The 24,321-nt window shown below is 47.0% G+C and overlaps 1 protein-coding gene and 1 long non-coding RNA gene across 7 annotated transcripts in view; one reads left to right on the top strand and one right to left on the bottom strand.

Annotated features, from left to right (window-relative positions):
• The first annotated feature begins 451 nt into the window (after positions 1-451).
• The window catches only part of SYT17 (synaptotagmin 17), a 72,428-nt gene continuing 48,558 nt past the window's right edge, over positions 452-24,321 (top strand). For 2 of the 6 annotated variants that reach the window (XR_005585229.1, XM_039490323.1), the window contains exons 1-5: positions 4,847-4,924; positions 9,734-9,751; positions 11,326-11,474; positions 18,830-18,978; positions 19,421-20,040. Coding sequence is in view for 5 of the 6 variants with exons in the window: in XM_039490323.1 (XP_039346257.1) it covers positions 4,910-4,924; positions 9,734-9,751; positions 11,326-11,474; positions 18,830-18,978; positions 19,421-20,040 (951 nt within the window). In the remaining variant the exon portion in view is untranslated. Of the gene's footprint in view, positions 482-4,846; positions 4,925-9,733; positions 9,752-11,325; positions 11,475-15,813; positions 16,139-17,322; positions 17,342-18,829; positions 18,979-19,420; positions 20,041-24,321 lie in introns of those variants that run through there. The other 4 variants (XM_039490324.1, XM_039490325.1, XM_039490326.1 and 1 more) reach the window with 4 other exon arrangements.
• Positions 11,343-15,730, bottom strand: LOC120372873. Its single transcript, XR_005585230.1, has 3 exons — positions 15,590-15,730; positions 15,288-15,443; positions 11,343-11,472 (listed from the first exon to the last, which is right to left on the bottom strand). It is a non-coding gene; the product is annotated as an uncharacterized LOC120372873 (long non-coding RNA).

Genomic DNA, 24,321 nt, shown 5'->3' with positions numbered 1-24,321 from the left:
CCGGATTCATCCTCCGGCTTTAAGTTGGAAAAACAAATCCAAGCAGAGATGCACTGAGAGAGGGGAATCCAGATCTCTGGAAGTGCAAAGGCTGCTGCCCAAGAAGGGGAAATTCACCACCAGCCTAGCATAGGGAAGAAGGAAAAGAGGGAAATCAATCATGCAGCAAGTGACAGGCTGACAGAACACATCCCTCCCAGCCCAACGCAGCACAGAGAGCCTGGGAACCCAGAAAACCATACAAGAAATATTAGAAACAAACAAAATATTCAACACCTCTGTGCTCAAGAAATACTGTGAAAGAAACAGTGATCATTACGGAGAGTCAGTGAGCAGCAAGGGGGAAAAGGAATGAACAGTGCTCATCAAGCAAGCAAGTCATGTCTTTTTTTTTGTTGTTGAGGGCAAAGTGGAGAGAGACGCCATGCTCAGGCTGTGCTGGGAACTAATGTGATACCTATTGAAGATGGCGTATATACAGGTAGGTCTGAATAGCACTGGGGAGGAAATGCCCTCTTTATCTGGGGAGGGGGACCACAGAGACACTGGGTCTGCTCTAACCAGGTTTAGACTCAGCTGAATTTACTAGCTGCATGTTCATCCAGCCCAGGCTAGTGATTCCCTCTCCCACTTAATGGGAAACTTGACAGTTAGTTACAGAAAAGGTTAAGTTCTTTAGTGACAGATGCAACCTGGAGCATTATTATTTGTTCCGATTTTGCATTCAATAGTAATATTTGCTTCTAATGTATTTAGAAACAAGAACTGTGGTTTACTGGCAGTTGACAATACTAAGTAGGGTTACAAAACAATCTCTTCCAAGATAAGTATGGGGAAATCGTACTTGTGACTGGACCTTAATTAAAAAAAGTAAATAAAAGAAATTGAATGCATCCCTTCTAGCTATGTGTTGGGTGCATGTTCTTTTAAGGTTGTGTTGGTACAAATCAGTAAAACAAAAGGAAACTAACATAGTGTGTGTGTGTGTGTGAGAGAGAGACTTACATTCATTCAGACATACACACTGTGTATGTACAAAAACAACAAGGAATCTGGTGGCACCTTAAAGACTAACAGATTTATTTGGGCATTAGCTTTCGTGGGTAAAAAAACCTCACTTTTTCAGATGCCCAAATAAATCTGTTAGTCTTTAAGGTGCCACTGGGCTCCTTGTTTTTGTGGATACAGACTAACACGGCTACCCGCTGATACTTGACATTGTGTATGTGTGATGTTGGTATCTCTATGTGATTATCTTTGTGTGTAGCTATTATTTATGTGTATGAATGTCTGCATATATGTGTGTGTGGCTGAGACAAATGTTCGATGCCTTTATTGCGCGGTGTGTGCAACTGTGCCCTGAGTGAAACAGAACAACAGTTTTCGCAGACGCCTCTGCTGCTCTATGTGCCATGATCCGTCTGTTAACTCCAGGGTTCTGTTTCTGGGTCTGAGTTTGGCATGTGAGCAAGAGCAGGCTGGGAGATAGGAGTCAGAGCAGCCAGGAGTGCTTTAGCATCGACCCCAGCCCCCATCCATAGTGTTACTTACCATGGATGCTTCTCCTAATTGCTGAGCTGAGGGGAGCTTGCTGCTGCTGGACAGCAGGTGGATATCCAGGCAGAGCAGCCCCCGGTGATGCAAATGGAGGGGGCCTGGGACTCAGCCAGAGGGGCATGAAAGGGCAGAGCTTCCTAATATTGTTGGCTAACCATGGGACTCCTAGCCTGCAATCCTGTGAAATGCCAGCATGGAAGTGCCCCTCAGGTCACGTGGGGCCTTGAGAACCACACTTATCTAGCCCCCTTCATCTGTGAACACAGAAAGGAGGACTGGCCCCCAGCATGCATTCAGTGAGCTCTGTGAATCCAAAACCCAGCGGTCTACACACACTCACTGGGATCTTGTGGATACAGACAGAGGGGCCCCAAATACCCACCTGGGAGTCCCCATGCAAAGGTTAAAACAGGGCTAGCTTAACACAGAGGAGGCTGAAAATGGGGTCCTAACTTGCATATGTGACACCCTCCCATTCGGGTACCCCTGCAAACAGAGTATATATGCCCCTGCCCCTACACACTGTGTAAATTTCCTAGAGTACATTCTGCATTGCAATAATGGGTATGGCTAATCCAAGTGTTTAAAAATCATGAGTCAGATCCCCTAGACAATTGAGAGATTATAAATATAATAAACGTTGGGTTCTTTTTATTTGCCTCCTGGCATTTAGGAGTCACATTTCCAAGCATTTCTGGACAGCCCGTAGGGCTAGAAACTTACTTTAAAACAACAAAAATGAAAGCAGTAATTCTCAGGCACTAACAGGAGAGCAGCTGCTGGTGACAGGAATGAGGGGCTGAAGGAAGCTGAGGTGAGCGATGGGGTGGGGATCTCCCAGCACCTAACATGCAGCAGAGCCGATGGAACTACCTGCCACCAACACGTGCTAGTGGCTGGGGGCCAGACAGCTAATGTGTGAAACCCTGGAGTTAGCAGCACTGGCTCAAGGTCTTTTTTCTATTATGTGACAGGCTCCTGGTGAGTTCCCTAGTGGCATTTCAGGCTGGATTCCCTCCGTGGGTGCCACATGGAGAGTGACACAAGTCCCACCAGTGCATACGTTCTGGGGATTCCCATCTCTTCCCCCCTCCCCCCATCGCACACATTAGCTGACTGGTCCCCAACTCGTGGCACATGGTGGTGGCAGGCAGTTCCATCGGCTCTGTTGCACATGGAGGTGCCGTGGGGGGGATCCCCACCCCATCGCCCAGCATCAGCTTCCTTCAGCCCCTCACTCCTTTTCCACCCTGAGCTCCCATCCTGTGCAGCAGGCAGAACCACAGCCCAGATTTACAGGGCCCTCCTGGGGGCCTGCCCCCCACCCAAGAGCTCCCCCGCTCCCACCAGACGCACGGCTCTCACCATGCCCTGAGCCTACCCAGGCTCCACGGCCTCTGCGAACCCACTGGGAGCCTCCGCGGCAGCCTCCCTCCACCCCCTGGCGGATCCTCCGGGCGGCAGCACCAGCCGCTGCCGCCTGGCCGGGCGATCCCCTCTGTGCTCCAGCTGCCCAGAGCGCAGGGGGCGCGGCTGCTGGGGCCGGGGCTAAGCCCCAGTTGCTCTCCCTGGCGGCCCCAGCGAAAGGCGTAGGGCCCCGGCTGGGTCTTGTTCTGCGCCACGTGTTGCTCGCTGCAGGCGGCGGCGGGCGGAGGGGGTGAGGGTCCCGGGCGCGGGCGGGCGGAGGGGGTGAGGGACCCGGGCGGAGGGAGTGAGGGTCCCGGGCGCAGGCGGGCGAAGGGGGTGAGGGTCCCGGGCGGAGGCGGGTGGCGGGGGTGTCGGTCCCGGGCGCAGGCGGGCGAAGGGGATGAGGGGCCCGGGCGGAGGCGGGCGACGGGGGTGACGGTCCCGGGCGCAGGCGGCGGCGGGCGAAGGGAGTGAGGGTCCCGGGCGCAGGCGGGCGAAGGGGGTGACGGTCCCAGCCGCAGGCGGCGGAGGGAGTGAGGGTCCCGGGCGCAGGCGGGCGAAGGGGGTGAGGGTCCTGAGCGCAGGCGGGCGAAGGGGGTGACGGTCCCGGGCGCCGGCGGGCGAAGGGGGTGAGGGTCCCGGGCGGAGGCGGGGGGAGGGGGTGACGGTCCCGGGCGCAGGCGGGCGGAGGGGGTGAGGGTCCCGGGCGCAGGCGGAGGCGGGCGGAGGGGGTGAGGGTCCCGGGCGCAGGCGGGCGGAGGGTGACGGTCCCGGGCGCAGGCGGGCGGAGGGTGAGGGTCCCGGGCGCAGGCGGAGGCGGGCGGAGGGAGTGAGGGTCCCGGGCGCAGGCGGAGGCGGGCGGAGGGTGAGGGTCCCGGGCGAAGGGTGACGGTCCCGGGCGCAGGCGGCGGAGGGAGTGAGGGTCCCGGGCGCAGGCGGCGGCGGGCGGAGGGGGTGACGGTCCCGTGTGGAGGCGAGCGGAGGGGATGAGGGTCCCGGGCGGAGGGGATGAGGGTCCCGGGCGCGGGCGGAGGCGGGCGGAGGGTGAGGGTCCCGGGCGGAGGCGGGCGAAGGGGGTGAGGGTCCCGGGCGCAGGCGGGCGGAGGGGGTGAGGGTCCCGGGCGCAGGCGGGCGGAGGGGGTGACGGTCCCGGGCGGAGGCGGGCGGAGGGGGTGACGGTCCCGGGCGGCGGCGGGCGGAGGGGGTGAGGGTCCCGGGCGCAGGCGGGCGGAGGGGATGAGGGTCCCGGGCGCAGGCGGGCGGAGGGGGGGACGGGCCCGTGTGGAGGCGAGCGGAGGGGATGCGGGTCCCGGGCGGAGGGGATGAGGGTCCCGGGCGCGGGCGGAGGCGGGCGGAGGGGGTGAGGGTCCCGGGCGCAGGCGGAGGCGGGCGGAGGGGGTGACGGTGCCGGGCGGAGGGGGTGACGGTCCCGGGCGCAGGCGGGCGGAGGGGGTGAGGGTCCCGGGCGCAGGCGGGCGGAGGGGATGAGGGTCCCGGGCGCAGGCGGGCGGAGGGGGTGACAGTGCCGGGCTGGGAGGTTGGGGCTCGAAGCTCAGGGAGGCTGCCCCAAGAGAGGCGAATGGCGACCCCGGGAAGAGGGAGGGCTGCGGCCGCGGCAGCCCGAGCAGGGGAAATCCCCCCCCCCGAGCCATGCCCAGGGGGGTGCAGCGGGTGACGGGCTGCCAGAGCACATCCCTCCCCGCCCAGCGCGGCACAGAGAGCCTGGGGCCCCCGACAAAACCTGCCCGAAATACCAGAGAAACAGACAGCGCCGGGCTAGAGCCCGCTGGGGAGGAGACGCTGATCCGCAGCGAGCAGCCAGGGGGAGCGGGGAGGTCAGTGCTCATCTAGCAAACAAGTCACGTCTTTTTTTGTTGTTGAGGGCAAAGGGGAGAGAGACGCCATGCTCAGGCTGTGCTGGGAACTAATGTGATACCCAGTGAAGATGGCGTATATACAGGTAGGTCTGGCCAGCACTGGGGAGGTAATGTCCTCTTTGCCGGGGTGGGGACCACAGGGAAACCTGGTCTGCGCTAACCTGGGGTTGCACTCAGCTCAATTTGCTAGCTGCATGTTCATCCAGCCCAGGTAGTGATCCCCGCTCCTCCTTAACGGTAAACTCGGGTGTGCGAGTTAGTTAGCTGGCGAAAAGGTGAAGCTCTCTAGTTACATACCCAACCTGACACATTAGTGATTCGGCTTTTTGCATTTGTTTAATAGCAGCAGTCAGCCAATGCATCTTGATTCAGACCAGAACTGTGGGTTGGTGGAAACACTTTGTGGAGAAGGGTTTGGGGGAATGGTACGTGTGATTGGAACTCACCTCCTTCTTACGAATGAATCTGAACATCCCCATTTGTGTGAACTTGTGTGTTTGTGCATCTGACTGATGGTGTATGTATGGGATGGACTGTGTGTCTATGAGGGGGTGTTTGTACATAGGCGTGCTTATGTTTGTATGTGTGCATGGGATTGTGCACGGTCTGTGCGTGTGAATGTCAGCATATATGTGAGTTCTTGTGTGTGTGTGTGTGTGTGTGTGTGTGTGTGTGTGTGTGGTTTGTGATGCCTTCGTGCAGAGTTGCATATACCGGGCACAAAGAGAAGCAGAGCAACAGTTTTTGCAGCTGCCTCTGCTGCTGTTCTGTTGCAGTTCAGGGATCCAGCTGTTGACTGCGTGTTCCATGTCTAGGACTGAATTCAGAGTGGGAGCAAGAGCGGGCAGGGAGACGGGAGTAGGAGCAGCCAGGTGTGCTTTACCAAGTCCTCCCTCATTCATCCAGCTGGCGTTACCATGGAGGCTGCTCCCGAGTTGATCTTAGGTGGCTGCTGCTGGGGGAGGAGGACTAGGCAGGGCAGCCTGTGAAAGGGGCCTGAGAGGCTCAGGAATCAGCCAGCCAGAAGGTCATGAAAGGACACAGAACTTCCCCCAGGGCGTGAGATGACCTTGCTACTCACATCCTGCAGTCCTGTGAACCACCAGCAGGGATAGGAAGTGCCCCTCACACTGTCACATGGACCCTTGAGAACGCAGGCTCAGGAACCCCACCTACATGAGACACCCCCCTCCCCACCGTGGAAGCCTAGAAATGGGGGCTTCCACACATATGGGAATCCCTGCAGAGATTGAAACTGGGGCCCCTCACACCAATAAAGGGACCTGCTGTGGGCACAGACACAGAGACCCTTACTTCAATGTGGTATACTGACATATTACCACCAACTATGAACCCCAAAACGGGCCCACTCAACTTGCCCCAGGCCATGAAAACAGTACTCACTTAAAGCTGTCCTTACTTTGAGGGGCTCTTGGAAGCTAGATGGGCAGGGGGCTCTGAGCCCCTAGGTTTGTAACTACTCTCAGCCTGGTCTGTCCCTTGTGTAATTGTGCCAGGGTAGAAGGAGCTCTTTGGTGGATAGGCTGTTGTATACGAGACCCTAATGCTGTAAACTGGGTCCCTGGTGCATAATTCAAAATGTAATTTGACCTGCTCCCCTGAATGAGTTTTGATACCCATGGTTTTATGGTTTAAAAACTCCTGGAAGATGTTAGCCAGGAAATCTGGCTTCTTATCTGAGCCCTGACAATGACTCGGTTTGGTTCTCCACTGCCTTGCACAGTCACTAACAATGGCATCTGTGCACAGTGGATGTAAAATGCTGTTGGGTAAGTCATCCTCTCTGTGACTCAGTTTCTCATCTCTGAAATGACAATAGTGACCTACTTCCCAGGGGTGTACTGACTGCAAATTAGTTAGTATTTAAAAAGTGCTTTGAGATCCTGGGATGAAACATACTATGATGATCCAAAGCCCAGTGAAGTCAGTAGGGATCTTTGCATTGATTTCACTGGGCTTTAGGTCAGGCTTTGTGTGTGTGAAGTATTACCATTTATTGTTTAAAAAGTACATAAGTGATTTAGGAGCACAAGGCTCATTGGCTTTCACCTTTGAAAATTCCACCCTTAATGTTAAGTATCAGAGGGGTAGCCGTGTTAGTCTGGATCTGTAAAAGCAGCAAAGAATCCTGTGGCACCTTATAGACTAGCAGACGTTTTGGAGCATGAGCTTTCATGGGTAAATACCCGCTTCGTCGGATGCAAGTCTTGCATCCGACGAAGTGGGTATTCACCCACGAAAGCTCATGCTCCAAAACGTCTGCCACAGGATTCTTTGCTACCCTTAATGTTCTTTGCCCCATATCTGTAATATCAGTGGTGTAGTACTGGACCCCATCATCCCGAAGTGACCAAAGTGTACAGAAGCAGAGGGGACATGTATATACCCCTCTGATACATGTATATGTCCATACATGCATGTATGTACATATATTCATGCTAGAAAAAGCGAGCCCCAGCTGGGCAATATCACCCACCTAAAAAATGCTGGTCACACTTGATTTGGAGGATGCAGGGAACTGCTAAGCACAGCAGCATATGGGGCACAGGGAGTGTAAAGGCAAAGATAGCAAAACAGCCCCACGTATGGCAGATTCTGGAAACCAAGGTATCAAGGAACAGCTGTCAGCCAGGTCATCAAGCAGCAATGACTATGCAGGGGCCATAGGCCACAATACACATACTATGTGTTGTTTTGTGATGGGGGTTTGTTCATGGCACCAGGACTCCCAAATGGATTATGCTCCTGGGTTGAAGAGTTGATCTTGAATTTGCAGATCTGGTACAATAAGCCTAGGCTCAGCAGCAGTGACTTGAGCGGTATTCCTTTTGCATTCCCAGTGGAGTAGGCTAATCTCATGGTAGACCCAGTCTGCCTGTATGTGCTGGGTTTGTTATAGTGTCTGTGGTCTTAAACTCCAACTGAGCTTACCCAGCACCTGCTGGCGATCATTTGTACTCTATAAACCTTTGTCATTCCCACAGAGCTAGCCTGCCTGCTGCATGTGACTAGCATGGACACAGACAGCTGTTCGTGTTTGCTTTTATTTCATGGATCTGTGCATTTATGTATTTTATGGCACTGGCTGTTCATTTGCTTCTGCTGTGCTATGGTGATTAGTTCCTGCCTGTTGTCTCTGTCATCACTCCTCTGTACCTGGCTAGGGTTTCTGGGGGAGTTTGATTGAGCACACAGACAGGATGGAACTCCACTTGCTTTATGATGGAGTCTGTGGGGAGCATTGCTCATGTTCCTGGGGTGCTGGCTGCCCAAGGCCCTATTTTATTTTAAAGCAGATCTAGGTTGTTTTACTTGATGCCTCTCTTCCACAACTGATACATTTTAGCCAGGAGGATTGTCTGATGCAGGCCTGCCTGGAGTTACCACACCCCACTCCCTTACGCCACATGGCCTTTTCTCACAGGACATGCTGGGCTGTTTGGCTGCAGGGCATAAATCCAATGAACTCGTTTTAATGCAGTGTAGGCATTTTAGTGCAGGCTTGGAATAAGCCACACCAGTTTTGGGTGGAATTTAGTGTGTAAATTGGGGGATGACAACCCTGGGGTTTTTAAAAATGATTTTTGGGTGTAGCCATATCAAAATACAGCGCTTTTGTCCTTGCAATCCTTACCTCAGACAGGTGGCGGTATTTTCACTAAGCAATGGTCTGTGAGAATGTGACGATGGATGTTTGTGCTAAGATGCTTTCTGTGGAAGCCTTTGTAGAGCTAAATTTCATCTAATCTAATCTAGTTCCTTTTAAAAAAGTTGTATTGTTTATGTTTTCCATAGAGAATTTAGCCAATAGGAGCAGTATACTTTTGGGAGAGCAAGCCCCTTAAGGAAACCATCTTTAAAGGAAGGCACATGAGACAGAAAACTACTAGATATGATCAGGGGTTAAAGATAGCGAAACAACCACAGTAGAGATCCAAACTTTTTAAAATAAGGTTTTTTAATGAATTTCGGTGAATTTGGTGCTCATGAACGTAAAGGTGCTAATAGTGCTAGTTACAGCAGGAATAGTGCAAACAAAGTGAATAAGAGTGGAAGGATGGTGTGATTAAAGTACTAGATTGGAACTTGGGAGATTTGGGTTCTCTTCCTGGCTCTGTCACATACTTCTTGTGTGACCTTGGGCAAGTCACTTCAGCTCAAAGGGCAGTGACCTTGGGTGACTCAAGTTTTGAGCACTCACCTGGGGACACTTTGGGACTGATTTTTCCAATATTGAGGACCTACCACCCCAGTGGAAGACAATGGGAGTTAAAGGTGCTCAGTATCTCTGAAAAATCAGGCACAGAGTATCTTGAGTTGGGCACACAGAAATGGGAGTACTCAAATTTAGTGTCCACTTCTGAAAGTGTTGGTCTTAATATCTCTGGAGTTGCAACCATTTTTGCCAGAACTGAATTGAGACCAAGGTCTCTATTATCAGGAGCTTGTAGCGTATCTATGACCTGGATATGGTTTGTTACTGATGCAGTAAATAGTTGTATAAATCAAGTAATTTCCTAGGGACACATGAGGAGTGTGGTTGCACATGATGTCTCCTGGGAGGAGGATGGTAGCAGAAGCAATACATACGTTTCTATTGCTGTAAACAGGGGTGAGAGTGGTGGGATCCTCCTAGGGAAGGGTGAGCAGCAGGAAGGGAAGGGGAAAAGAAGATATTGTTGTTCCCTCAGGAGATTCTTCCCCTTCCCCTAAAATTAAGTAGGACAAGCTTGGGAAATAGCATGTCCTGAGAAATTAAAGAAATTGTTCTCTGGCCGGTGCTAATTTAGAGTTATTTGAGCATTGCTAAACTGGTTTTGTCTTTTTCATTTTATTCCCCTTTGCTTCATCATGGATATCTAAAAGGACAGTTGGAACCGATAAATGAGGTGAGTTAATCAGATGATTCATTCGCTATTCTGTCTCATCTCGTCATCCAGAGGAGATTGTCCTGCATTTTCTGAATCTTTTCTAATGCCGTAGGTATAGATGGTACGCCAGATTCCTTGCTTTATGGCTTTTCTGATTTCTGGGGTTCATTTATAGAAAAACTAATTTTTTTGAATAGCAGGAAATTTCAGTTTTTTTACAGGTGTGGAATAAAAATTTGTTTTACTATCAATCTGCTACTGTCCTTCTCTGCAGCCCTGTGCTCCCTGGGAAGGCCTCCCAATGAGTGCCGACTGTCTCCCTATAAAGACAGTGTTGAACACTGCAAACATGATACAGTTCAAGAATTTCTGGTACAATTATAAAAAGCCTATTCTGTAATTTTGACTTTGTGAGGGTTTCATAATGCAGTCTGGGTTTTCACCTACCACTGAAAACAGATAGCTAGAATTTGTCTGTGTGTGCCCTATGTACTGCTCTGCGAGCCTTCTTACGACCACTTTCTTCTCTCACCCCCACCCCCCCACCTGGGAAAGGTGGGTAGGGGTGGATGGGGAATGAGCGGAACCCTGGCTTCATGCCTCCTCCCCCTCTCTCCAGTGCACCAGCAAGCTGAGCTTAGAGGGTGTGGTGGGAATGGGGTAGTTATTTGTTGTTGGTATAAGCCACCAGCAAGTTTATACCCTCTTGGAGCCAGGGGAGATTAGGAAGGGAACTGTGGCTTCTTCAGACACAGTTCCTTTCTTGTGATGCACTCCCCCTTGCTATAAATGTATACACTTAGCCTGTGTATATTTGTTTATAACATTATAACATAACATATAATATAATAAATATATACATTAGCCTGTGTACATTATTACATATAATGTGTGTGCATGTAATAAATGTAATAGCACTGTTAGATAGTTACTACTGCCACCATACAAAATTCTGTTCTCGAGGGCACTTCTATACTTACTGAGGGCAAATAATGTTTTTTTTTAAAAATCATTAGCTTTTTCATAAATTAATCAACGTAGTAAGAGCCATGGAAATATTTTGTACCTAGGCTGATACATTTTGCTGACAAACTTGAGGCTGTAATACTGCATGTATGGAGCGTATGGTTACATGCATACAGTATTAAAATACATTCGTATTGTTGCATTAGGTTTTTTCAGCTGTGCAACAACTTGTGAAATTAAATTGAGGTTTTCACTAATCTTTAGTTTTTTCTTCTCTCTGCCATGCATTTGTTGATATATTAGTTTGTTAATGTGAGTGAAATAATGGGCATGTTTCTGCTCTAGCATATTGTTATGCCACAGTGTTTTGTAAATCGCTCTCTCGCCCACGTACATAATAATTCTATAAAAGAAAATACCTGCAGTGAATGTTTATTTCCCTGCCTAGTTATGGCTTCAGTGAGATTGTGCCAGTAACTGCACGGCACTTGTCTGTTTATATAAATGGAATAAATAGAGTTCCAAACGTTCTGCTGCAGAGACACAAACATAAATACAGCTGAGTGTTATTTCTCACCAATGATCTACTGGTTGTAATCTTATTCTTTGGTTTCCAATGGCCCCAGGGTCTGCTCTCTAGACTCTCGGATCTCTTGCTGTGCAGATGGACTTGTAGAAATTGTTGTCAGAAGTGTTTTGACTGTAGCTGTTGTCAGTCGAGCGAAGATGAAGTTGAAATCCTGGGACCTTTTCCTGCACAGACGCCAGCCTGGCTGTAAGTTTAGATGTGCATATTAAGCAAATGTTATCTCCAGTGTATAGCAGCGTGACAAAGGTAATGTTATTTTGGCTGTGGTGAGGGCATAAACATGAGGCCATAAGAATCCAAAAATGCCACACACCTGGCTAATGGCATACATACAATAAGAGATTGGTGGGAAGAGTCGGTGTTAGGAGTGGAAACAGTGTATATAACTATATAAACAGTGCATATAACTGCAGTAAAGCTAAACAACATGTCCTGCTAATTCAGGTAGCTGGAGTCTTTGAAATATAGCTACCCCAGTGCTTAAGTCAGAAACTATCCTGCAAGCCAACACAGCAAGTTGGTAATTGGCCTAGCTTTGTATTCCATGCTGAGAACAATACATTTCATTTGAATTCTTGCTGAATCTCTAAATTGGACTATGTTATTTTGAGCACTTTAGCCCTCTGATTGCTGTAATTTTCCAGACTGCCAGTCAAGCGACTATGTAGGAGGATCTATATTTATTAATTATTATTATTACTTAGAGCATGCACTATATTTTCTGAACACATAACAGACAAGGTTCCTACCAGAGGATCTACCTTAACCATAGACAAATGCAATACACCAGATAACTGTTCAGACAAATAGGGATTCAGGCACTGGCCCCAATTCAGCAATTTGTTGCATGTTGGTGAACCCCCGCACCCATGCAGAGCCCCATGGAAAATGGCTGAAATAACCCTTAACTTTAGCTATTTCCAGGATAAATCTTAGGACTTAGGGTTGGCTGTAAGATATTATTCTAGACAGAAAGATAGCATACAAGCAGCACTTAGTGAAACTAAACAATATCTACTAGAATGTTTTGAGGTTTATAAGAATAAGAAATAGGTACTGATCTTATTAATGTTATTCTAATTTAACCAGGCTAAAGGGGGGAACTTACAAAAACACCAAGGTGACTTAAGAGAACATATCCCCTAGAAAAACTGAATTTCTAACAGGACTTGTGTTCCTGTGTCACTTAAGTGCTTTTAAAATCTGATCCTAAAACAACAACAACATCAAAGCAGTTTACTAGGGAGGCCAGTATTGTTATCCCCATTTTGCAGCTGGGGAAACTGAGGCACCGGGCGGCAAAGTGACTTATCCAAGGTTACCCAGCAGGCCACTGGCAGAGCAGGAGCCTTAGTGCCAGTCCAGTGCTTTATCTGCAAGGCCACACTGCCTCCCATAGAAGCAGAGTACTTGACACTCAAGGGTTAAATGTGCAATGTGTTTCTGAAACCACAACAGGTGAGGTGCCCCCTTAATTGCTTCCCTAATGCATCACATTTCGCTGTGTTGCTGGAGGATAGATAGGAAGACACATGATCAGAATCATCCTCCCCTGGGAGCTTCCTTGCTTTCATTTTTTCCCCTGCCAGATCTATCAGGTTTGTGTGTAAACGGTATATAAAATTCATCCTTTTCTGTTTGAATTACAGCATCTTGTTTATTGTTTTGAATTAGTGTAGAAAGACAGTAAAGAGAGGTTAGCAGTAGAGCTTTATAGTGGTTCTTAAACAGGGAGCAGTTTTTTAAGGGTCAGAATTATGCTTAGAAACTCATTTATCTGCAGCTAATGGGAACTGGAAATAAAATCAATGCTAAATAAGGAAACATCGTCTGCAGGTGAACAAAATGATGAGACAGCTTTATTGGACTTAGAAAGATACGCTGCAGAAATGATCGAGTACTTGGGGACAAGTGGCTAGGCTTGGTAGGGGCTCCAGGAAGGGGTGAGGTAGAAGAAATCTTCACTTGATCTGTGGAGTGGCAGGCCCTGAGTAAGGTTGCCAGGCATCCAGTTTTTGACTGGAACCCGATTGAAAAGGGACCCTGGTGATTCTAGTCAGCATTGCCGACCGGGCTGTTAAAAATCTGTTCAGTGGTGCTGCAGGTCTAAGGCAGGCTAGTCCCTTCATGTCCTGACACTGCGCTGCACCCTGGAAACAGCCAGCAGGTCCGGCCTGTAGGCAGGGGGGCCATCGCACTCTGCATGCTGCCCCCGCCCCGAGCACCGGCTCTGCACTCCCATTGGCTGGGAACTGCGGCCAGTGGGAGTTGGGGAGGTAGTGCCTGTGGGCGAGAGCAGTGTGCGGAGCCTCTTGGCCCCCTGCTTAGGAGCCAGACCTGCTGTTCTCTTCTGGGGTGCAGTGCGGAGCTTGGACAGGCAGGGAGCCTGCTTAGCCCAGCTGCGCCCCTGACTGGGAGTCACCCGAGGTAAGCCCATGCCCCAACCCCGAGTCCCAACTTCCTGCTCCAGCCCTGAGTCTCCCCCCCGCCCCAAACCCAGAGCAAACAGAATGTTGGGGATCATTAAGAAAGGGATAGATCAGTGGTTCCCAAACTTGTTCCACCGTTTGTGCAGGGAAAGCCTCTGTTTACCTGTCGTGTCCGCACGTCCGGCCGATTGTGGCTCCCAGTGGCCATGGTTCGCTGCTCCAGGCCAATGGGAGCTGCTGGAAGCGGCACGGGCCGATGGACGTACTGGCCGCTGCTTCCAGCAGCCCCCATTGACCTGGAGCAGCGAACTGCAGCCACTGGGAGCCGTGATCGGCCAAACCTGCGGACGCGGCAGGTAAACAAACCGTCTTTGCCCGCCAGGGGCTTTCCTTGCACAAGTGGCGGAACAAGTTTGGGAACCAATGGGATAGATAAGAAGACAGAAAATATCATATTGCCTCTATAGAAATCCATGGTACTCCCACATCTTGAATACTGCGTGCAGATGTGGCTGCCTCATCTCAAGAAAGAGATATTGGACTTGGAAAAGGTTCAGAAAAGTGCAAAAAAAAAAGATTAGGGGTATGGAATGACTGCCATATGAGGAGAAATTAATAAGACTGGGACTTTTCAGCTTGGAAAAGAGATGACTAAGGGGGATATGATTGAGGTCTATAAAATCATGACTGTTGTGGAGAAAGTAAATAAGGAAGTGTTATTTACTCCTTCTCATAACACAAGAACTAGGGGTCACCAAATGAAATTAATAGGCAGCAGGTATAAAACAAACAAAAGGAAGTATTTCTTCACACAACGCACAGTCAACCTGTGGAATTCCTTGCCAGAGGATGTTGTGAAGGCCAAGACTATAACAGGGTTCAAAAAAGAACTAGATAAATTCATGGAGGATAGGTCCATCAATGGCTATTAGCCAGGATGGGCAGGGATGGTGTGCCTAGCCTCTGTTTGCCAGAAGCTGGGAATGGACAATAGGGGATGGATCACTTGATGATCACCTGTTCTGTTCATTCCCTCTGGGGCACTTGGCATTGGCCACAGTCGAAAGACAGGATACTTGGCTAGATGGACCTTTGGTCTGACCCAGTATGGCCATTCTTATGTTCTCCTGCACCCTAAACCCCTCATCCCCAGCCCACCCCAGAGCTTGTACCCCCAGCTGGAGCCTTCACCCTAACCCACTGCCCCCCCAGAGTCTCCTCTCACACCCTGAACCCCTCATTTCTGGCCCCACCCTGGACCCACACCCCCAGTTAGAACCCAACCCCCTGCCCCAGCCCAGTGATAGTGAGTGAGGGTGGGGGAGACTAAGCCACCAAGGGAAGGGGAATGTAGTGAGTGAGGGGGTGGGGCTTTGGGGAAGGGGCAGTGCTAGGGTTTTTTGTTTTGTGTGATTAGAAAGTTGGCAACCCTAGCCCTGAGGCAGTAATTCCAACAATCTCTGATTCTCCCCTGTGGCCACTGGGGCTGTGTAGTGGTAGATCACCACCTTTGGGCCCCTGTTTCTTCTCTGCCTCCCCCCTCTCCCCCTCCCCACACCCGCTAACCCACCTGTGTGGTGATTCTCCAGTTCCTTTGGGGAGCTGGACTTTGCAATGTGCAGCTGATGTGGACCCCCTTTGTGGGCTCCAGAAGTACTCCCTGTCTCTTCCACCTGAGTCTTGGATCCGCTCCAGTTCCACTGCCTCTAGGATCCCTCCTGGTTAACTTTTGCAAAAAATAATAATGAAAAAGTTATATTAAAGGACCCTGTTCTGCAATCCTTTCTTATGCTGTGTTACATATACTCAGACCAGCAGCCCTCTAGGGACTATCAAAGTCATCAGCTCCCATGATATTTCTACAAATCTTACAAGTTTAGGGTTTGTTTTGTTTTGTTTCTTTAAAGATTTTTGTCTCTAGAAGCTGGGCAGCAAACTGCTTCAAAATGGCTGCTGTCTCCCATTACTTTTCATATGATTGAATCCAAGATGCCCTCAGCTAAAATGGCAGCTTTTGTTTCCTGTATGTAGCCCAGGCAAGAGACAGTGAGGAGTTATGGGAATGTATGGTGGTGGCAGCTGAGGAATATGGAGGGGGTGAGGAGGGAGGGAGGCTGAGAGATAGACTGTAAAGGAAAATGGGCATAGGGAAGGAGATTTGGGGGTGTGCTAATATGGGGGATATGCTGGGAGAATATGGGTGACTGAGGGGAAAGGGAGAGAATATATGTATAGGAGGTAAGGAGACTGAGAGAGGAGGGCTGGAAAGATGGAGAGGAGAATGGAGAGGTACAGAATGACACCTCAGGAGATAGAAGAGAGAAGTAGTGCCCTTTGCCTGGTCTTGTTGTTGTTTTGGGTGCAGAGACGTGGGGAGGTTTCTAAATGTTTGGAGTTTGCATTACTGCACTCATCATGTGAATAAGTGCTACTTGGCATGAGTAAAAGTTGCAGAATTGGGCTGTGAGTGAGCTATTTTAATGCGTATGTGTATTTCAAAACTGCTCCGAGGTCTGGTTACACTAATTGTTTTTGCATGGTAGATGTTCCCACACTATAGTGCTGGGCAGCAGTATAACACCCTGAATTAGGACCTGGATTTAAAAAGATCCACATTCTGCGTCAATGCATTGAGTTTGGGGAACAAGTAAATTTCTTGAGTTGCCCCTTCTCCCCCTGAAAAGTATCTAAAAATTCCTAAGGGCTCACAACTAAGAGCACCCAATCCTCTGCTCCTTGTCCACCTGACACAGCCATAGCTGTCATATGGGGTGTGCTTTCTCCCCCACCCAGTCCTTCTCATGGTCTCTCGATGAATGGGAGCAATCTTGTTAATGTCTGCATCGATCCTCCATTCTGTGTATCTGCAGCATTCCGACAGTCCGTAGTAGAAGCTCTGGGTATGCTCGGAAGGCAGGATTGGGCCCAACTGATGTGAAATTAAGTAATTTCTTACGGTAGATGTTGACTTTTCACACTTCCTGAATTTTTACAGCACCCTACAATGTCAATGTTAAAAGAAGTATGTTTATGTTGCTGAAGCAAATCTAATTGTATTGACTTGCACACACGGCAAATCCTTATTGTTATTTCATCATGACTGTTTGCTTCCTAGCCTTAGCAAAAAAATTGGCAGGGAATTGGGGTGCTTGTCAGCTCTGCATATTTTGAAATCTCCTATATAAAAACTCGAAGATAAATACTGTGTGTTCTGCAAGGTTAAACTGAAATTAGAGCTCAATTCTCCTTACCAGAGGTTCTGATTAAATATGAACAGAGCTATTCCAAACACAGCCAAAGTTTATTTGAGGAAAAATTATTGTGGTTCAGTAGCAATTTCCCTGCAAAAGGTCACCTGCTTGTTACTTAATTAATTCACTGTTATGTTTAGCATGTGTAGAATATCCTTAATGATTTTTTTTTCTGATTCTTTTTGCCCCTGCTTTGCCCCCATTCTGTAGGCTTAATTTGCAGGCATGTGAATCATAAGAAGTATGTTCAGATCCCCAAATCTGTGTCTTGGGATGAAAAGCAGACTTTTATGCTCCAAAGTATTGATTTTTATACTAGTTGAAGGATTTAAGCAACTGCATTTGAAAGCTGGGTATTGTCTGTCCATTTAATGTATGTTTTTAATTTGCTATCAAAAATGTCAATGGACTGTGAAGCTCAGGTGGATTCAGATCTCTAAGCACCACAAGATCCAGCTCTGAACTTCTTCCCCCAAACTTGAGGGAGAGGTAGTTTCAGATCTGGAATTCCATTTTTAGTCTATTCCTAAGTTCTGGTTTTAGATTTTTGAGTTTACTACTTGCTACAGAATATTGTTAACAGCCTAGTTTCATCAGTGGTTTGTGAGGGAAATGATTCAACCTATTCATTTTATAGCCAGAAATATAGAAAGAATGAATGAGGAGCAAAACTCAAGCACTGCTCCTATCTGATTTGCTTATTTCATGCTGAACTTTGCTGTGCCCAATTTCTATTTTCTGAGTGTTCTTTTGTCTTGTGGCTTAACCAGAAAAGTGTATTTTATCTTGGTACACTACAAAGAATGAAATACTGTTTAAAAAAAAAAGTGAGATTCTGATCTCAATTATGTCAGTATAAAATTGTTCTTCCATTGACTTCATTGGACTTATTCCAGACTATCACCAGTGCAACTGACATCAGAATCTTGAACCATAGATTTTTGTTCCTGTCTGCTCTTGCTCTTCTTTGAGGGGTACTTAAGAGGTTCTGATTTGTTCTGTTTAATGTGAGTTGCTCCAATTTGTGGGAGGCCAAGATTTTCACTGAACTTACTTTATGTAGAAGATTTAAATTGACAAGGGGATTGCATGTGGACTTTTGTATGAGCCCATTCTCATAATTACTTTGTGCATTTTAAACCTTCACAAAGTTTCAGTGCGGGGTGTGTAACCTTTCTTGCTTATTTAAATTCTCCCACAAATAAAACAAGATATAGCAGAATTATTGTCCTATCCAGTTATGCAAAAGAGTGAATAAAAAGGGGACAGGAACTGCTTAAAAGGTATGTCAACAAATCGTGCTTTACAGGGCCACATTTCCAAACTTTATGGCTCATTTACCACCATATATTAATATTAAACATGGTGTGAAAAGATTGATCATGGTTATTTCCTGTGCTATTCATAGTGTGACAATCCAATCCTAATGAAAGCCGTAATTCCAGCACTATACCCTAAATATACAGCAGTAAATAATGGTATAAATATTTTCACTACATATATCAATAATGCCACAAGGTCCGTATCGCATGGATGTATTCAAAACAGGAGCATATTTATACAGATGTGTGTTAAAGTGCATATTGGTGTATATCCTTGCTGTTGCTAGTAAGCTTCATTACATTTTAAGAAGTCTGAAAGACAAAATAAAGGATAGAGAATCCATGCTTTGTAAGGCCCTGAAACCACAGAGTTCAGCACTCTTCTGTTTTCCAACTAGATCTGCAGATCAGCTCTAGCATCCATGATATTTATCCAGGGTTCAATCTAAAGTATCAGAGAAGAGGGCTTTTTATCCTGTTTGTTACGTGTACAGTACACTTACTGGATTCAGACATCCAGAGGTCTTTCATTTTCACAGGATAAGCAATCAAAATGAGGACAAAGATGGAGACTCTGATAACACAGCCAGTGAGCCACCTCCAACTCCTCAAGACTCTTCTCCTGACAGAAGGCGATCATCTTCAGATACATCACGGTCTGCTTACAGCCTCACAAGGCGGATTTCAAGTAAGGCTGTCAGCCATACAAAACTAACGTAATTTCCCAAAGCTCAGGTTAGTGCCTGCTTTTAGAGAGAGATCCAAGTCAAGCCCAAGGTATGTTGATTAAAATCTTAAACTGTTCCACAAAGAGACTGTGAAAGGGGCCGAACTTATATTTTTGCTAAAGGATGAATGTGACAGAATCACAGAGTTAGACGGGGGCAGGGGAGAGAAATTTATTTGATGTTTTCACTTAACAATTAACTAGTTATGATATTGTTTATTTTATTATTTGTGTTGCGATAGCCCCTAAGACCCCAGTCATGGGCCAGGACCTCATTGTGCTGGGTTTTGTATGAACAGAACAAAAAGTCTCTGCCCCACAGCTCTTACAGTCTGTCTAAGTTGGGATGTAATAAAATCTTTCCAGTTACCGACATTGCTATTTGTATGTTTCTTTTGCCTAGGTCTAGAATCAAGAAGGCCAAGTTCTCCACTAATTGACATTAAACCTATTGAGTTTGGAATTATAGGAGCTAAAAAAGAAATAGTTCAGCCAACTATCCTGAGAAAAACATATACCCCAGATGACTATTTTAGAAAATTCGAACCAAGACTCTACTCTCTTGACTCTAATAGTGATGACATGGACTCCTTGACAGATGAGGAAATCTTATCGAAGTATCAACTGGGCATGCTGCATTTTAGCACACAGTATGATTTGTTGCATAATTATCTAATAGTGAGGGTAATTGAGGCTAGAGATCTGCCTCCTCCAATTTCGTATGATGGTTCAAGACAAGATATGGCTCATTCCAACCCTTATGTCAAGATCTGCCTCCTTCCAGATCAGAAGAACTCCAAGCAGACAGGAGTAAAACGCAAAACCCAGAACCCAGTGTTTGAGGAGAGATACACCTTTGAAATCCCATTTTTAGAAGCCCAAAGAAGAACTCTACTTTTAACCATAGTGGATTTTGACAAATTCTCACGCCACTGTGTCATAGGCAAAGTGTCAATGCCATTAAGTGAAGTTGACCTTGTGAAGGGTGGACATTGGTGGAAGGCCCTTGTTCCCAGTTCGCAGGTAATGAAATTTATCAGACAGTTATTATATAATATTTCTACTTTGTTTTTGTGGTTCCTTTGCTTGTTTGGGGTTAATGAGAGTTTTTTAAATAGCCATGATCATATATGCACAAGAGAGTGGAGAATCAGGCCCTTGATTTCTCAATATTATTTATTTATTATGATGCAGATGACTAAGTTGTTTTTTTTTAAATAATAAATCTAGTAGCATGATGAGATTACCAAGAATGCTTTTTGTAAACACATAGGGAAAAATTCTTTCACCAACCAAAGTGAGTGGCTCTGTGGGTGAAAATGAGACCAGTGTTTAGCTCCACTGATTAGAGCCTGATATTGGGGGGGTGGTAGAACAGCTAAAGGGCTCTGTGTTTAAATGCGCAAGCTTTTAACCAGCCTTACAAGGCTTACCTTGCATCCTGTCCCTTGTTCTCCCAAGTCTGTATTTATAAATATGCCCTCAGATACATGTATGCAGTTCCCATTGATGGCAGTGGACATCACATTGGTGTATCTGAGGGCAGAAGGCCAAATTTTGTTCTCATTTATAGCTGTGCAAACCCATTGCAGCCCTGCATTTTTTTCCAACTTGCCTTTTTGTGTATGATTAATGCTCGTCAGCACATTCTGAAACAATGATGTATATCAGGGGTAGGCAACCTATGGCACGTGTGCCGAAGGCGGCACGCAAGCTGATTTTCAGCGGCACTCTCACTGCCCAGATCCTGGCCACCAGTCCGGGGGGCTCTACATTTTAATTTAATTTTAAATGAAGCTTCTTAAACATTTTAAAAATCTTATTTACTTTACATACAACAATAGTTTAGTTATATATGATAGACTTATAGAAAGAGACCTTCTAAAAACGTTAACATGTATTACTGGCACATGAAATCTTAAATTAGAGTGAATAAATGAAGACTTGGCACACCACTTCTGAAAGGTTGCCGACCCCTGATGTATATGATATAACAGTGTCATGTTAATGCAAGTTAGGGGCCTGAGTATGCAAGATGTTCACTGCCTTCATGTTAAACCCCTTACAGGATCTGGTCCTAACATGTCTGGTGATAAGAAAGTAATAGTATCTACTTCATGCTGGTCTGCATGCTATGGGATCATATCCGCTGCTGATGTAAATGGGTGTAGCTCCATTGGCGTCAGCTGACTTGTGCCAGTTTATGCCAGCTGAGGATCTGATCCATAGGGTGCAATACCACAAGTGTTTCACATTAGTGAAGAAAAGTTGATGGATTCTGATTAATTACAAGATACATAGTGCTGTGAGGTGCATTTCAGACTACAGTGTGTTAGAATTTAGCCCAGTATATGCATGCATGGCTAGTCTGTGTGGGGATGATGGAAGGAGCCCCCTCCACCCATGGATTCCTGGGCAATGGCTGATCCTTGTGCGCGAGAACCTCTTGAGCTTAGTTCTCTCAACATGCAGTCTTGCCCAAAAGAGGGTGAGGTAGGGCAGGGCATGCTTGGGATCATGGCCCTCCTCCCTCTGCTCTTCCAGGAGTGTGGAAAGATCTCTTTTGGTCTGGGCTGTCCCAGGGATTCCAGAGGTATTAGGCCCAATTCACCCTATGGTAGTGTTTTCACTAGTGCAAAGTGATTCTAAAATGCCACTGTTCTGGTTTGGCAGCTATTTGTGTCCGCTTTGCACTGATGTGTGTGCCAGCATGAAGTACAGGGTAATGGTGAATCAGGCTCACTGTGCCTACATCAGGCGGAGCTCCTGATGGGGCAGTCTGCCTCCCTACCAGAGAGCATCGGCTTTATACAGTCTTCTAGTCTACATGTATTGCATTAAAGTAAGTCAGTCCAATTCTGCTCTTACCAGGCCAATTGAATTTAATGACGTTGCATAGATGTAAGCAAGAGCAGAATTTGGCCTAGTGTCTGGAAACCTCTGTGATAATCATGTATTAATTAATCATTACGTTAATGGACAAGGAGAGTTTTGCTGCTACATGCTATCTCTAAGTTGGCAGACAGAAGGCTGTATAAAAAACCAAGCTACAAGCAGACTGATATATTTCTATTAGCGTAGCAACTGAAATGTCATGTGGTACATGCATGTCATGTGACGAGCTGCACTTGTGCAGCTTACTCTTCACTTGCTAATTTAGGGCCTGATCCTCAGAGGTGCAGAGCACCCCAAACTCTACATCATAATCCTGTGGGCCAGATTCTCCTCTCTGTTACACTATCATTGTAACAGAGGAGAATCTGGCCCCCAGTATCTGAATATGACTTTTAAAAGACCAGCTATGCTTAGAATTTCTGCTGAGTTTAAAATTCAGGAGTACTTGAACCAGAAGATTTGAGCCCCAGTGGACCAATAAAATACTGATTGTGTTCCTGAATGGAAAATTGAAGTTAATGGGCTAAATTCTGCCCTCATTTACCATTCAGCGACCCCATTGACTTCACTGGATGCTTCTCCTTTGATAGTCAGTCAGACCATGCTGTGATTCTGTAGTTCACTTTTCACAGAGAGAGCTACTCCAGCTTGGATTTTGCGAGGCCTTTGAAGCTAGAGTGATTCCTTTTCTTTAGTTGGGAAGTAGTTTTTTGTTTTGCATCTTTCCTCCATCAAGCCTGGCTTTCATTTTAAAGGACAGTAGCCTAATCCTTCTCTTACTGAGACCAACTGGTGTTCCGGGTGCTCAGTGCCTTTGGAAATCCGGCCCCCAAGGCAGCCAAAACTTTGGCCCTTGGGATTTAATCCAAAATGTTCAACCTCAAGAGATACTGAACCCCTGCACTACTGTAGCCATCAGTGGACTGATGAGGGAGGGAATGTAGCCATACCACTTAGTGTTCCGGAAAGTCTGGGCTGCAGTGCATCCCTTAAGCATCCCTGAGAAGGCCATTGTAAGCCAGAGGATTACCCAAGGGGAACAAACATCCTCAGGTCAGATTAACTTTCAGTCCTTTGGAACCTGGGACAGTCCTAGTGCTACTGTGTTTGCATGTCAGGTTGATGAGTGAGAGTTGTTTTCTTTAAAAATTAAAATGTAAGGACAGTTTAAAATGTGTTTTCGAGTTAAACAGGAGTCATCACCTGGTCCATACTGCGTGCAGCCTAAGCTGGAATGGAGTTGTCAAAAGCACTGGGAAGTTGAGACCATGGATTTTTTTTAGATCATTAAGTTCAATAAGTCTTAGTGGTATCAATATTCCTGCAAGAAACATAATGTCCATCAGAGTCCATATGCCCTAGCAGTTCCACAGAATTCTTTTTGTGACCGGAGGAGGGTGAGGGATCAGGGAACAGCTGTTATAGGAGATACACGCTGTGTTGTTCCCAGGATATTAGAGAGACGAGGTGGGTGAGGTAATATCTTCCGTTTGTGAGAGAGAGAAGCTTTTGAGCTACACAGAGCTCTTCCCCAGGTTTGGGAAAGGTCCTTATACTGTCACAGCTAAATACAAGATGGAACAGATAGTTGAGCATAAGTCAGTGGTCCCCAAACTGTGGGGCATGCCACTCTAGGAGGGCATGATGGAAAAAGTTTGGGGACCACTGTCATAAGTAGTTAGCACATATTCTAAAGGATCATTCAAGGTGAAGTGGCCTGTTAATGCCCTTGTAGTCAGGACAAAAAGGGAGGTTAGTGGGTTTAAGGTTGTTGTAATGAGGCATAAATCCAGTATATTTATTAAAACCGTGATTTTTAGCATCTAGCAAAATTACGATTTTAAGCCCCCACGCTCGTGTGCAGGGTTCCTTGAGGATGAGGACTGATAGGTCTGATATAAAGTGATTGCTCTGTGAAAAGTGTTCACCCACAGGCGACAGGGTGTTTTTGTCTTTTATCATTTTCCTGTATGAACTCATTCGAGAGAGTAGTGATTGTCTGGCTTCACCCACATAGTTGTTATTGGGGCATTTCATGTACTGGGTGAGATACTCCACAGGTTGTTGTGATAGGCACTTGAAAGGTGTGTTTGAGGAGCGGGGTTGATCAATGAAGCAGTGGAGATGCAGGTTTTGCATCTGTTGTTCTGATGATACCCTGTCTGGGTTCCTGTGTGGGGTGGTAGGTGACAACTCAAATACCACAGAATATGCTCAAAGGAAAAAGTCCAGTATATACACCTTAATACACTCAAAACTGCCTTCACCAAACAAGAACAGTCCACCAGAGAAGTAGATCGCATCATGGAATGGACCACCCAAATGCCACGAGAGAACGTGCTTCAATACAGAAATAAAAACCCCTCTGACTACACACCCCTCGTTGTCACCTACCACCCTACACTGGAA

This window comes from Mauremys reevesii, linkage group 10 (assembly GCF_016161935.1).
Source record: "Mauremys reevesii isolate NIE-2019 linkage group 10, ASM1616193v1, whole genome shotgun sequence".
Taxonomy (NCBI): Eukaryota; Metazoa; Chordata; order Testudines; family Geoemydidae; genus Mauremys; species Mauremys reevesii.
The sequence above is the reverse complement of the archived record's forward strand: the minus strand, read 5'-3'. Positions and strand labels throughout refer to the sequence as shown.